This window comes from Centruroides sculpturatus, unplaced genomic scaffold (assembly GCF_000671375.1).
Source record: "Centruroides sculpturatus isolate CEXI.00-Female unplaced genomic scaffold, Cexi_2.0 scaffold70, whole genome shotgun sequence".
In the NCBI taxonomy this organism is placed as follows: Eukaryota; Metazoa; Arthropoda; class Arachnida; order Scorpiones; family Buthidae; genus Centruroides; species Centruroides sculpturatus.
In genome coordinates, this window is record NW_019384571.1 from 705,721 (window position 1) to 722,693 (window position 16,973).

Genomic DNA, 16,973 nt, shown 5'->3' on the forward strand with positions numbered 1-16,973 from the left:
ATAACTAATTTTTTCCTTACTAATTAATTATAATAGAAAAACCAGATTCTTAGTATGTAATTACAGATCTTTTGAATGATTTAATAAAATTACATTTGTTAATGTTAAACTACTATGGACCTTTGTCCTTGTTCGTTATCATCTATCTATTTCTATCTATATATAAGTATATTTATAATTACCTATAAATAAAATTTAGTATATAAAGATAATCTATACATCGCTCTTCATTTTTAATAAAAATACACTTTATAGTATAATAATTTAATAAATTGTTTAATTGTAATTGAAAAAAATTATTTGTATCCAAGATAGGAATTCATTTTTAAAAATCTCATGTTCTACACTTTATCATGAAATGAATATAAGCTTTAAATGTCTTACGCTTATTTCCAGTATTTTAAAATTGTTTTATTGAATACATTATATCAAAACTACAATAATTAAATAATTATTGAATCAAATATAAATATACTTTAAAAATTCTACATGTATTCAGAACGAAACAACTTAAATACATCTTAAAATATAATTTTATATATATTACGAATATTATAGATCAAAAATCTATTCTTTTAACCCAAATTTCTTCCGTTTTGTTATCTGTTGAATTATTAGGAACTGAATTACTCTTTTCTGAAGTTTTCTCCTTTAAATCCTTACAAGAATTGATGTTATTTGAAAAATTCCGTTGCAGGAGAGGTTGCTGTTTAGGAATAATTTTCTTCCATAAACTATCCCAGATACTGAGAATAACGGGTAATATAAACATAGCGTGTATGGCTGTGAATGTTACAATTAAGAAAATAGTCTTCAAAAATACTTGAAGCATATAAGATGGCACAAAAGCTAAAACAACTATACCTAATATAGTGGAGAAGGAACCTTGAAATATAGGCATACCCACTGCAAATAACGATGCTTTGAGATTTTCTTTTGATGATGTTTTGTTAGAAATGATAAATGCGTATGCGATGTGGGCTGGATAATTAACAGAAAAACCTACACACATCACTAAACTTATCATAGATAACACATCCAGATTAACTCCCCACAATGACATATAACCGATAGCTTCAACTTCTACAGCAACGATTGTTACCGCAACACATACAGCGCAAGTAAAATTTGGTATAAAAATGAAAAAGATAACCATCATAACCACTGCAGCCACACAAACTGTCTGAATAGATATTGACTTTACAACAAACATCTGTTCATTAAATATAAAATATAAACAATGGGCAATTATAGATATTTTAGAATCTCTCATAACCTCTTTCACGTGTTTATATAATTCCCTCTCTTTGTCTCTGTTATCACATTTATGGATAGTAAAATGAAATCTACTACTAATTATTTCTGTATAGTTCTCATTAAACACTATATCACTTCTTAATTTTCGAGTTTGAGGAAATTTTAAGAAAACATTATGCACACAATCAATAAAATCTTGTTTATCAGTAAGATTATACGCTCTGAAAGAATATGAAAGCATTGGATGTTTCGACATTAACATAAAATACTTTAACCAATATTCTGTGAAGAAACCACCTTTTATATAAGGAGTAGCTTCAAAATTTTTAATTAAGTTGTCAATGTCTTGTTGCACTTTTGGATCAGCATAATTTAACGTTTCGTTAATGGCAACATGTATGCGACCCGTATACTCACCAAAGTATTCAAAATTTAATTTAATATATTTATAACTACTAGTTTTTGGATGAAGAAGGTCACTGAGTTCCATTCCTTCCTTCATATGACTGCATCCCCAAATAGCTACTGCAATGTTTATCAAGAATAATGCAATAATTATAACTTTGCTACATGTCTTAGTTAATAAACCTCCTATGGTTTCTTTAAAAAACTTCATAAATATGTCTTCTTGTATTACTATAGGTTCTTCTTCGCAAGTAGACGTTTTGTTTTCTGAAAAAGATAAATTTCTAAAATCAAATAAATGTTTAAAATATTAATTAATTTGTCATAAAATAAGCAAAAATTGAAAAATACCTTTAAATTTCACTGGTCTAAAAGTAAAAGGATGGAGTTTTTGTTCTTCTCTGAGTCCACTTAAAGCCATGCATCCTCCAAAAAATGTGATTTGATATACGTAAGTAAAAAACACTGCAGTCGCAGCATATATACAAAAAAATTGTACAACAGGAAAGGGTGTGACCATTCCAAAACAAAAAGAAAATAAATTAGTGAGTGAAGTTATCGTAATTGACACTGCTGCTTCTGAATAGGCTTCTCCCATTCTCCTTTTTAGACTTTTTTCGGGACTTGTACGTCTCCAAGCAGAAATTAGAACAAATGAATCATCCATCCCTATTCCTATAATTAATTACAATAAGTCAGAAACTTATCTTATTGCAAAATATCTGTAAAAATAACATAAATTATACAATTACCTATCATCAAGAAGGGCAAAGCTATTATCACGTCGACGTATTCCACTCCGCAATACATGAGCATCCCAAAAGTTGCCGAAACAGCTAGAAGAGAAGAAATAAATCCCGATAATCCCAACCATGGTTTACTTCTAATCCATTCAGTTGACATGCAAGTGACTATTGAAAAANTGTTAATTGTTATTGATTTTTTGTATTTATATTTTCTCTACATTTATAAATATTGCGACCATTTAAATATCTGTATATTTTCCTTTGAAATAGATAATCAGGAAATAAATAAATAAAAAGTGATTTAAATGAAATTTTTGGGGAAGAGTATTAAATCAATAAATTGTAAGAAGAAAATTAATAGAAATGCTTACACATCATAAAATAAATCACGTAAACAAATATTGATTTTAGAAGATTTAGAACACGATTAAAAAGTTTAAAAAAGGTATCCATTCGCTGAGCTGTCACGTTGTTGTCAACTCTGCAAATGTTTGACAGTCACGAGCTCAGCTGCTATTGTCACGTTGTCGTTACAAGTGCCACATATCAATAGACCATCAAACATATTTATAACCTCAACTAAGGTTTGTATGTTATATTCGATACGTTTAGCTGAGCCACAGATGACTTTTTCTATTCTACTAAACTATCAAACTATAATTTTGCCAGAATCATTTCAAGCTTGATTTCATTAATATACGCATTGAAGTATTATTCCCAAGGCTATAAAATGAGTTCGCAAAAAGACTTCGTTTCAATGTCTTGAATAGAAAGATATTTTACGAATATTATCCATAAAATATTGATAAAAATTATCTTTTGAGTCAGTATTTTATGGTTATAGCATCAACATTTCTGCGACTTTTATTGCTCTTTCATCAATGCATTTCTTTCACAAATGATAACATAAAAAATCTCATCTTTGATTTTTCTTGAAAATAATGCATTGTGATACTTAATTAGTTTTATAAATAATTCTGTATTTATTCACTTTAAAATCTCGCTTTGTTTTTTGATTATATCAAGAAATTAAATGTAGAGATATGAATATTTTACCTAATTTCATGTTAAATCGAATTAACGTTAAATTTTATCAATAAATAATTCATATCTGAGTGATGTAAATTCATTCAAAATTAAATTTAATTATATCATTCTTAGTGGATTTACTACCTTAAATAATGTGGCAAAACTTTATTATTTCTCAATTTCGGATTATACAAGGCAACGTTCTATCAAATGACATCATACGATTGATTTCAATTTCCTAATTTTATTATATAAAATACACGCGTGCAAAAACTTCACAATAACATTTAACTGATAAAATATTAATTTTTCAAACAGTTTTCTAGTAATTTATTACAGTTTTTCTTGTTAAAATCGTGTAATTTGATGAAAAAGTTTAGTTTTTATAACATTGTATCGAATTCTTTCGTAGAGTAGAAAGCCTTTAATCTAGACCAGATGAGACCAATTGTTTCGGATTACGGAGAAAATTATCGAAAATCGAAAAAAAACAATAAAAGTTATATTAAAAGCAAAATAATTATTTCTACTCTGTAATGTTATTTGTATCAAGCACACTGCTTTATTTAATTTACTTATCTTTCTGAAGAAATAATAATGAGAGTGAAAACCCAATATAATTGTAACAGAAATAATTTAATTTACTAAAATAAAATTATAAAAACTGCTTCTAAATAAATAAAAAAAAGGGTTTACTTTTATTACTACATAAACAATAGATAAAAGCCTTCCTTTTCACATAGATAACTGATAAAACAAATTTTTGTTTCTACTTCTACACACTTTAGTCAGACATAATTCAAAAAATGCTTTCTTGAACCTTGGAACAGAAAGTACTGTCCGACTGTGAACAATTTGAAGGAGCATAATTTTAGATAAACTTCATACCTGTCGCTCNTAGTAAAATTTTAAATGTATCGGTTACTAAAATTATTATTTTAGAAAATATTTAAAATTTTTACCGATCGATTATAAACAAAATTCCATTGACCAGTAAATAAACATAGGGCCATATTCTGGTCACTGTCTCTGGTCTCTCGTCTCGCAAAACCAAATTGGCTAATCCAAATGATTAGCCAATCAGCGACCGGCTTGCGAGAGACGGGAGACCAGAGACAGTGACCAGAATACAACCCATGGTCTTTATTTTTTAGATTATTTTAGAAACGTGAATGATGTGAATAAATGAAATTTTTAATTACTTTTTATAAGTTTTTTATAATAAAATTCAAGTTTATTTTAATAGATAAAGGCGTTCGTTAATTTATTTCTTTATGGAAATAAATTCGTGGTAACAAATCTTATTTAATCATATCATTGAAATTTATTTCACAACTTTACATTATCCTAATGTAACTGACTAACAACAATAACTAAATTGTATTCTTAAGTGGTCGAATTGTCAAAGTCTTTGCTTGTTGCTCTTAGGATCTGGGTTTGAGTCCGGATTAGAAATCTCAAAAATTTTCGAGAGTGTCTCGGATATGTTGAGCCCCGTCCTTCATCATCGAGCCGATCTCATTGTGGACTCATCAAAATTCATGATGAGCATAGAAAAAGGCTCTCTTAGTGCCTGTAGGGAGGAAAGAATTAAAAAAGAAATACCGTATCTTAGCAACAAAACTATATTTTACAAGTCACTTGATCAGATAATATTTAAAATTACATACTATATGCGTTAATATTCACCCCTGAAATTTTTAAAACTTTTTTGCCCTGTGAAGCACAAATAGGAACTTCATACACATCGTGACTTCGGCCAGGCCCACAATGACAAGCCCAGACTGCATATCAGAGATAGATTACCCTTAAAAATTCCTGGAGTTTCTTAATCGTCCAGATTCGATCCAGGGTACCAATGTAGTAGGCTGACGCTTTAACCGCTTTGGCTTATCTGCAATATTTCTCAGTTCCAAGCTTAGTTGTTATTTTATTTACTGTAGTTCAAGCAATGTCACGCCATTCTGACTCTTGTTCTCTTCCAAAAAGATAATAGACGTTGTATAGCCAATAGACATATACATCCGTGTCCACAACAGAATCAGAAACTTCAATACGATAAACTAAAACGATGAATTAACAATATCTTCCGTTGGATGAGATGGTAAGAAGTTTGATGAACATACGGAAAAAGACTGTATTAAAGTAAAAAGTAAGAAAATGCTTTCTTTTGTGAATTATAAACTACTTATTAGCAATTGTAAATATTAAACTTTCAAATAATATGATATAACAAGTATGTTACATACAATATACAATGCAATATACATTGTATATAAAAGAATGAAAACCGTGACTTCTTTTCACACAGTTTATTTTTATAAAGGTAACTCAAAAATTAGAGTTTGCAACTTCTGGGAATAAATATAGACATACTAAAGAAACATTTGAAGAAGTCTCAGGCCAGAAATCGAATTTTGGCACGAGTTGTTCTCGAACAGCATTGGAATTTGAAAATGCACAAGTTCGTGGGGGTACTTCTTCCTTATGATGTCGCCAATGAGGACATCGAAGTTCAGTCAAGAGGAGAAATATATGGTTTCATGCAAATGACACGCATAATTTCTCGCTACACTCGTGGTCTGTCGTTGGAATACAGCTTCTACGTCATAGGTAACGTTAGCATACTGGCGAAGCACTCTATATGGGCCAAAATATTGACATAATAGTTTTTTACATAGTCCCGGCCTACGAATAGGGATGTAGATCCAAACAAATTCGTTTGGTCGATGATTAACTTGACAATGAGGAGTATCATGTCGCCCCTGTCGTAACGCCGCGACATCAAAGAAACCTAGCCCTTGCTAAGTTTCGAGTTTCCTCAAACTTTATATCGAGAGAAGCTGAATAATCCTCAACATTCCTGNAACCCAAATTTCTTCCGTTTTGTTATCTGTTGAATTATTAGGAACTGAATTACTCTTTTCTGAAGTTTTCTCCTTTAAATCCTTACAAGAATTGATGTTATTTGAAAAATTCCGTTGCAGGAGAGGTTGCTGTTTAGGAATAATTTTCTTCCATAAACTATCCCAGATACTGAGAATAACGGGTAATATAAACATAGCGTGTATGGCTGTGAATGTTACAATTAAGAAAATAGTCTTCAAAAATACTTGAAGCATATAAGATGGCACAAAAGCTAAAACAACTATACCTAATATAGTGGAGAAGGAACCTTGAAATATAGGCATACCCACTGCAAATAACGATGCTTTGAGATTTTCTTTTGATGATGTTTTGTTAGAAATGATAAATGCGTATGCGATGTGGGCTGGATAATTAACAGAAAAACCTACACACATCACTAAACTTATCATAGATAACACATCCAGATTAACTCCCCACAATGACATATAACCGATAGCTTCAACTTCTACAGCAACGATTGTTACCGCAACACATACAGCGCAAGTAAAATTTGGTATAAAAATGAAAAAGATAACCATCATAACCACTGCAGCCACACAAACTGTCTGAATAGATATTGACTTTACAACAAACATCTGTTCATTAAATATAAAATATAAACAATGGGCAATTATAGATATTTTAGAATCTCTCATAACCTCTTTCACGTGTTTATATAATTCCCTCTCTTTGTCTCTGTTATCACATTTATGGATAGTAAAATGAAATCTACTACTAATTATTTCTGTATAGTTCTCATTAAACACTATATCACTTCTTAATTTTCGAGTTTGAGGAAATTTTAAGAAAACATTATGCACACAATCAATAAAATCTTGTTTATCAGTAAGATTATACGCTCTGAAAGAATATGAAAGCATTGGATGTTTCGACATTAACATAAAATACTTTAACCAATATTCTGTGAAGAAACCACCTTTTATATAAGGAGTAGCTTCAAAATTTTTAATTAAGTTGTCAATGTCTTGTTGCACTTTTGGATCAGCATAATTTAACGTTTCGTTAATGGCAACATGTATGCGACCCGTATACTCACCAAAGTATTCAAAATTTAATTTAATATATTTATAACTACTAGTTTTTGGATGAAGAAGGTCACTGAGTTCCATTCCTTCCTTCATATGACTGCATCCCCAAATAGCTACTGCAATGTTTATCAAGAATAATGCAATAATTATAACTTTGCTACATGTCTTAGTTAATAAACCTCCTATGGTTTCTTTAAAAAACTTCATAAATATGTCTTCTTGTATTACTATAGGTTCTTCTTCGCAAGTAGACGTTTTGTTTTCTGAAAAAGATAAATTTCTAAAATCAAATAAATGTTTAAAATATTAATTAATTTGTCATAAAATAAGCAAAAATTGAAAAATACCTTTAAATTTCACTGGTCTAAAAGTAAAAGGATGGAGTTTTTGTTCTTCTCTGAGTCCACTTAAAGCCATGCATCCTCCAAAAAATGTGATTTGATATACGTAAGTAAAAAACACTGCAGTCGCAGCATATATACAAAAAAATTGTACAACAGGAAAGGGTGTGACCATTCCAAAACAAAAAGAAAATAAATTAGTGAGTGAAGTTATCGTAATTGACACTGCTGCTTCTGAATAGGCTTCTCCCATTCTCCTTTTTAGACTTTTTTCGGGACTTGTACGTCTCCAAGCAGAAATTAGAACAAATGAATCATCCATCCCTATTCCTATAATTAATTACAATAAGTCAGAAACTTATCTTATTGCAAAATATCTGTAAAAATAACATAAATTATACAATTACCTATCATCAAGAAGGGCAAAGCTATTATCACGTCGACGTATTCCACTCCGCAATACATGAGCATTCCAAAAGTTGCCGAAACAGCTAGAAGAGAAGAAATAAATCCCGATAATCCCAACCATGGTTTACTTCTAATCCATTCAGTTGACATGCAAGTGACTATTGAAAAAAGTAACATTAACACTACTGAAATTCCAATTAGAGAAATGCTTTCAGAAGTGTTTCTTCCAAATTCGTTTTCTACCGATCTAAAACTAATTTTGTACACTGTGATGTTATCAAATTCTGTATTATGAATATAATCACTGAAAAGACTTTCCCATTTAGTTACAATATGATCCATTAATTCAGTTTTGGTATGGTAAAAATAGTTCAAACGAAAGGCTTTTGCTTCTTGTACGTAATCATCATTATCCAATGTCACTCCTCCTAAATTCGCTGCGTAGGGAGTTATTTTAAAATTATCTAAGTTTATATCTACTGGATACTTAAATTTAAATGTTCCTTTATTATAATCATCGATCTTCGTTAATAATGATAATCCAACGTTGTAGATACAATTTCCATTCCTTCTAGCACAAATCTGACTGTAATTCCAATGTTTATTGTTCATATAAATCGTGAAATTTTGTGCAAAGTTATCAATCTCAACTATTTCTCGAAAAATATCTGTTCTTAATATATTTCCTTTATCCTTAGGTATAATAATAAGGAAAATTGCATCTCTTATCCTTGTAGTTCTCGAAGGATCAAAATTAGCAACTTCATCAAATGGAAACAATTTCTCCATAGCATCTCTATCTCTTACGGCTTTACTATCTTTCATAGAATATAGATATTCCGCATCTTTTAAATACTTCATCTGCAAATATCCAGTCGATAAAATTAAAGATATACCGAAAGGTATTAATATAAAATGAATGGGATGTTTGGAGATGGAATGTCCTAGCAGCGTGCAACATAAACTTAGAGTTTTCTGCGCGCAATTCCACTTCATTTCCTCTAGATATGTCAAAGTGTTAGAAGAGTATCTGTAAAAAAATAATTGGCATTAATTTAAATAGGTATAAACAAATATTAGGAAGAAATATTTTTAAAATATTTTATCAATTATATTAATATATTTCTCTCGTTTTTTATATTAATTGTATAATTAAAAATAATTTATAAAATATTTTCTAAATTTTATTATATTAATACTTTTTGCTCCGTTTCTAAGATGCTACATTTCCTCGATTAAACTTCGATTACTGTATTTATAAAACGTACAATACTTATCATACGGGAATTATTGAAGGCTCTGGGTTTTATTACTTTGTAGCAGGAGACGAGGGGATGAAAATCGAAAGAAATACCTTAAACATTCGTACATTTTCTCAACTATCAAAACCGTTTATTGGCTGTATTTGTGGGTTACAGTTATAACATTTGGAATAATTACTGTTTTCATAGTTAACTACATTCAGAGTATTCCGATTTGGTTATTACGTTGTCATTCGTGTTTGCTTCGATGTCGTTGTAGGAATAAGACATTGATTATCACCACGGACTACCTCGACAACCAAGATCTTCTGATTCAAACTCACCATCTCTTACCAATTCGATTTTCCTAACTACTCTTCGGCTTGTAAGCTCTCGATTTATGAACTTCATCGCCACTTTCCCACGCTCAATATTCGACAATAATTATAATTTTATTTCAAAAAATGCTTTCTTGAACCTTGGAACAGAAAGTACTGTCCGACTGTGAACAATTTGAAGGAGCATAATTTTAGATAAACTTCATACCTGTCGCTCTTAACAGTGCAGTTTTTCAACTTGTTTAACATGCTTTTCAACTGGGATTTATTCGAGACCGGGTTTTATTTTTAACATCATCTTTACACCATGTGGTTTATTCGAGGAAATACATATAAAATCTCTTATCAAGATTAAGTCACTAATTAATTTGAACATGCATTTCTTTACATCTTTCACAATTAACATTTCTAACATTTTATCTAAAGAAGAATTTTTTTTATGTTTCTGTTGTTTAGTCTAAAGCCAAAGAACTAAGCAAATAAATATTTTTATTGAGTATTAACTTGCACTATCAGATAGGCTTTACTTCAACTGATGTTCAAATCGTTCATCCATCTCTACAGATACACTGTAACTCTCATAAAAAGAAATCTTTAAGGATCAAATTCCGAGCTTAGAAATAAATTTAAGAAAAATAAACTTTATATAACCTAATTAAATTATATTTTCTTTGGAAAATATTTATCTAAATCATTAACTAATTCTCCAAGTTGATTAGATTTAAATATCACAAAAAATTATTGTGAAATTGAATTATTTCCTATCAGACAAACCTACTTTTTTATTATCTTTAATAATTAATTATCAGTTAATATTTATTAGATATCATAATGTTTTTCAAGTAAAATATCAAAGTAAATTTCATACAAATAATATAAACAAATCCGTTTTAAATAGTTTTAAATTGAACTTTTATCAAGTTAAAATAATTTTTTTTTTCACTATAGAATATTTTATATATCAACTTCCTGTATAATAAATATCGATTTACAACTAACTTAATTTTTTACACACAAAAAGTATCAAGTTTACAACTGCAAAACTAAAAAAAATTTATAAATTCAAGGTCTTGATCTATTGAATTTCAACTGATTATCCCTTTGATTCTTATTACTGAATATTTTCTGTCTTCCTCATTATATATTTTTATATAAACTGTACAATAATTTCCTTATTAAGTTACGTTAAATTAAGGAATTAATTATTCATACGAAAAATTTTTCTACTCACATAAAACATATGAATTGATGGACTTTATTTACCCGCTAGCTCAACTCAGATAAAAATAGACTGTTTCTGATACAGTATAGACCAATAACTACATCTCTTATGACCTTTCTTGCGATACAAAGATTAAAAAATAAAAAAGTAATAAATAGCGTAGAAACTATTGGTAGATAATTTATCTGTTTGATAACCCTGTGTAAACAAGATTTGCTCCATAGAATTAATATAAAGCACTCTTAATACTTAGATGTAAATTGATTTTAACAAATTTATCATATTCGTTAACTTGTGTTTTAAAAGTTTAGAGAATTTTTATAATTATTTTATATATATTTTATTATTTAAAAAAAGTTAAGATATAGAAGTACTTTCAACAAAAATAATAGAAAGTTGCAATCTCTGTTCGTTCAAATGAAAGTATTTTGTAAATATACGAATGATTTCGGTATTTGATACAGCGATAAGCATTTAAGATAAAGTAAAATTACATTTAAGAATTGTAAATAACTCATATCAGCTATAAATTACTATTTATTATAAAGAAATTTATAAAAATTAAAATTTTACGCAAATAAACTTTAAAAAATTTCTAAAACTTGTTACTTACCTCATTTTAAAGTTGTATCCTGAAGAATAATTAAAACACTTTTTATTTCTTATGATTTAATAAAATAATTAAATGTTCGGTCAGAGAATAAATATAAATATTATATTATATATATATGAATATGTGTAAGTAAATCTGTGGAAAGACTATACAGAAGTTATAAAGTTGTCGGATTTATACAAGGCAACGTTCTATCAAATGACATCATACGATTGATTTCAATTTCCTAATTTTATTATATAAAATACACGCGTGCAAAAACTTCACAATAACATTTAACTGATAAAATATTAATTTTTCAAACAGTTTTCTAGTAATTTATTACAGTTTTTCTTGTTAAAATCGTGTAATTTGATGAAAAAGTTTAGTTTTTATAACATTGTATCGAATTCTTTCGTAGAGTAGAAAGCCTTTAATCTAGACCAGATGAGACCAATTGTTTCGGATTACGGAGAAAATTATCGAAAATCGAAAAAAAACAATAAAAGTTATATTAAAAGCAAAATAATTATTTCTACTCTGTAATGTTATTTGTATCAAGCACACTGCTTTATTTAATTTACTTATCTTTCTGAAGAAATAATAATGAGAGTGAAAACCCAATATAATTGTAACAGAAATAATTTAATTTACTAAAATAAAATTATAAAAACTGCTTCTAAATAAATAAAAAAAAGGGTTTACTTTTATTACTACATAAACAATAGATAAAAGCCTTCCTTTTCACATAGATAACTGATAAAACAAATTTTTGTTTCTACTTCTACACACTTTAGTCAGACATAATTGATTAAAGTGACTTCTTATATTCATTATTTTTTTAATTTAATTTTTTACTATAGATTTTAATTTTAAGCTGGATTCTATGTTCGATTTTCATCTTTTCATATTAATTCTTAAACATGTCCAATGGCCGGCGTATTACACTCTTCAACAAGACACTNCAACTCTGCAAATGTTTGACAGTCACGAGCTCAGCTGCTATTGTCACGTTGTCGTTACAAGTGCCACATATCAATAGACCATCAAACATATTTATAACCTCAACTAAGGTTTGTATGTATTCGATACGTTTAGCTGAGCCACAGATGACTTTTTCTATTCTACTAAACTATCAAACTATAATTTTGCCAGAATCATTTCAAGCTTGATTTCATTAATATACGCATTGAAGTATTATTCCCAAGGCTATAAAATGAGTTCGCAAAAAGACTTCGTTTCAATGTCTTGAATAGAAAGATATTTTACGAATATTATCCATAAAATATTGATAAAAATTATCTTTTGAGTCAGTATTTTATGGTTATAGCATCAACATTTCTGCGACTTTTATTGCTCTTTCATCAATGCATTTCTTTCACAAATGATAACATAAAAAATCTCATCTTTGATTTTTCTTGAAAATAATGCATTGTGATACTTAATTAGTTTTATAAATAATTCTGTATTTATTCACTTTAAAATCTCGCTTTGTTTTTTGATTATATCAAGAAATTAAATGTAGAGATATGAATATTTTACCTAATTTCATGTTAAATCGAATTAACGTTAAATTTTATCAATAAATAATTCATATCTGAGTGATGTAAATTCATTCAAAATTAAATTTAATTATATCATTCTTAGTGGATTTACTACCTTAAATAATGTGGCAAAACTTTATTATTTCTCAATTGCACAATTTTAAATTGTTTAATAGGCGACTTGCATTCAATAATTGAATGCAAGTCGCCTATTAAATATTATTCATATCAGATGATATGAATAATATTTAATATTCATATCAGATGAATATTTGATAATTTTGTTTATAATCGATCGGTAAAAATTTTAAATATTTTCTAAAATAATAATTTTAGTAACCGATACATTTAAAATTTTACTAATAAGTGATATAATTATGATTTAAAAGCCCTTACAATGAATATTTTAAATCCCTTATTATTGATGCAGATATATATTTGCATCAATAATATTCATATCAGATGAATATTTAATATTCATCTGATATGAATATTAAATATTATTCATATCAGATGAATATAAATAGGCTACAATATTAAAATAAATATAAAAAAATTGTTAAATATTTATATGTATTTATGTTAAAAGTATTACCTTGAAATTGAATTAAATCGATGGATTATTTGATCTTCTGAAAAATACATTTTCTTGACAGCAACTACAAAAAATACAATAATACAGAATTGAGATCCTACAATATTTTACATAAACCTATAGTAAAATTTTAAATGTATCGGTTACTAAAATTATTATTTTAGAAAATATTTAAAATTTTTACCGATCGATTATAAACAAAATTCCATTGACCAGTAAATAAACATAGGGCCATATTCTGGTCACTGTCTCTGGTCTCTCGTCTCGCAAAACCAAATTGGCTAATCCAAATGATTAGCCAATCAGCGACCGGCTTGCGAGAGACGGGAGACCAGAGACAGTGACCAGAATACAACCCATGGTCTTTATTTTTTAGATTATTTTAGAAACGTGAATGATGTGAATAAATGAAATTTTTAATTACTTTTTATAAGTTTTTTATAATAAAATTCAAGTTTATTTTAATAGATAAAGGCGTTCGTTAATTTATTTCTTTATGGAAATAAATTCGTGGTAACAAATCTTATTTAATCATATCATTGAAATTTATTTCACAACTTTACATTATCCTAATGTAACTGACTAACAACAATAACTAAATTGTATTCTTAAGTGGTCGAATTGTCAAAGTCTTTGCTTGTTGCACTTAGGATCTGGGTTTGAGTCCGGATTAGAAATCTCAAAAATTTTCGAGAGTGTCTCGGATATGTTGAGCCCCGTCCTTCATCATCGAGCCGATCTCATTGTGGACTCATCAAAATTCATGATGAGCATAGAAAAAGGCTCTCTTAGTGCCTGTAGGGAGGAAAGAATTAAAAAAGAAATACCGTATCTTAGCAACAAAACTATATTTTACAAGTCACTTGATCAGATAATATTTAAAATTACATACTATATGCGTTAATATTCACCCCTGAAATTTTTAAAACTTTTTTGCCCTGTGAAGCACAAATAGGAACTTCATACACATCGTGACTTCGGCCAGGCCCACAATGACAAGCCCAGACTGCATATCAGAGATAGATTACCCTTAAAAATTCCTGGAGTTTCTTAATCGTCCAGATTCGATCCAGGGTACCAATGTAGTAGGCTGACGCTTTAACCGCTTTGGCTTATCTGCAATATTTCTCAGTTCCAAGCTTAGTTGTTATTTTATTTACTGTAGTTCAAGCAATGTCACGCCATTCTGACTCTTGTTCTCTTCCAAAAAGATAATAGACGTTGTATAGCCAATAGACATATACATCCGTGTCCACAACAGAATCAGAAACTTCAATACGATAAACTAAAACGATGAATTAACAATATCTTCCGTTGGATGAGATGGTAAGAAGTTTGATGAACATACGGAAAAAGACTGTATTAAAGTAAAAAGTAAGAAAATGCTTTCTTTTGTGAATTATAAACTACTTATTAGCAATTGTAAATATTAAACTTTCAAATAATATGATATAACAAGTATGTTACATACAATATACAATGCAATATACATTGTATATAAAAGAATGAAAACCGTGACTTCTTTTCACACAGTTTATTTTTATAAAGGTAACTCAAAAATTAGAGTTTGCAACTTCTGGGAATAAATATAGACATACTAAAGAAACATTTGAAGAAGTCTCAGGCCAGAAATCGAATTTTGGCACGAGTTGTTCTCGAACAGCATTGGAATTTGAAAATGCACAAGTTCGTGGGGGTACTTCTTCCTTATGATGTCGCCAATGAGGACATCGAAGTTCAGTCAAGAGGAGAAATATATGGTTTCATGCAAATGACACGCATAATTTCTCGCTACACTCGTGGTCTGTCGTTGGAATACAGCTTCTACGTCATAGGTAACGTTAGCATACTGGCGAAGCACTCTATATGGGCCAAAATATTGACATAATAGTTTTTTACATAGTCCCGGCCTACGAATAGGGATGTAGATCCAAACAAATTCGTTTGGTCGATGATTAACTTGACAATGAGGAGTATCATGTCGCCCCTGTCGTAACGCCGCGACATCAAAGAAACCTAGCCCTTGCTAAGTTTCGAGTTTCCTCAAACTTTATATCGAGAGAAGCTGAATAATCCTCAACATTCCTGTTCGGAGTTACGGGTTGTGTAAGGAACTGTAGTATGACGACCGCGAACCAAACAGAATGGTGAATAACGCGAACTCCAATAATCTGTCGGTCGTAACGAACACATTTTTTCCTTATTCTGTTGGCCCACCAGTGACCAAGCGATTCCGTTCCCTGAACACTGGGAGTTCGGTGGTGAGTTCGCGCCTGGCCAGGACGGGCTGGCCACGTGGAGTTTTCCACGTTTTTCCCACGTCTGTAAAGCCTGAATAGGGGCGAGTTACCCTTAAAAAGACCTCCCGGAAGGCATCCCCTAAGCAAATCGCCCAAGTGTTTCGTTGCCATAAATTAACAAAACAAAAAACCTTATTCTGTTTGTCAACTTCCAACAGCCAGATCTTAAATCCTCGCAAACAATTTAGAACATCATCTATGCAAATTAGATGATAAACATCCTTTTTCGTAACCGAGTTTAATCTTCTATAATCGACACAAAACTCCAGCTTCCGTTGCGTTTTCTTATTAAAACTACTGGAGAAGATCGAGGACCCGAGAATGGCTGAATTATACCGTCTCAACATTTTATCAATTTCTTTATTAATGATCCGTCGTTCCTCGAGGAACACTAGATACGGCTTCTGTTTGCTGGGTGGATGATCACACGTCCGAATTTGATGCTTCACTTTTATGGTACAACTGCCCGAGAGCAAATCGGGAGTCAATAGCTCTTTGTACAGTACTTCAACAACAGGACCAATAGTTCGTCTATTGTACTGTAGAATTTGTCGTTTTTCGTCCTTGTTTTCCTCTGATTTTTCTACCTGAGAGTTCTCGTTGACGCAGGCGACAATTTATGTGTCCAGTTGTGGTTTCCATTCACCTAAACAGGACCCAGCAACTAACGCAGTAGCAACTGCGATTCCTCGGCCTCCGGCAGAACTATTCGATTCCCATAATCAATGAGAGCGACAATTCTTTCTAAAAAGTTCTACCCAACCTCAAATCGTAACTGTTACGTTCTGGGACAAAAAGCTTCTCGGGAATCATTAAGAATTCGACTGGTATCCTCGTGGTACTGTTAGGGTAAATTAAGGTCTTTTATCACTAACTTCAGTTTCGATATGCTAACGATAATTCGTCCGTTCACAGCGCAGGATAGAATGACAAATTATACATACCAGCAATGTCTTCAAAAATTACTTTATTGAAGTTATTGTTATAGACATAAATCAC

General features: G+C 29.9%; 1 protein-coding gene across 1 annotated transcript; it reads right to left on the reverse strand.

Annotated features, from left to right (window-relative positions):
* Positions 1 to 460: 460 nt before the first annotated feature.
* LOC111624176 (patched domain-containing protein 3-like) lies at positions 461 to 16,973 on the reverse strand. The gene is made up of 6 exons (XM_023366984.1): positions 16,919 to 16,973; positions 13,675 to 13,738; positions 8,261 to 9,172; positions 2,415 to 2,533; positions 2,014 to 2,337; positions 461 to 1,929 (listed from the first exon to the last, which is right to left on the reverse strand). Exons 2-6 carry the CDS (start codon positions 13,722 to 13,724, stop codon positions 560 to 562), a joined length of 2,775 nt encoding a protein of 924 aa, XP_023222752.1. The 5' UTR covers positions 13,725 to 13,738; positions 16,919 to 16,973; the 3' UTR covers positions 461 to 559.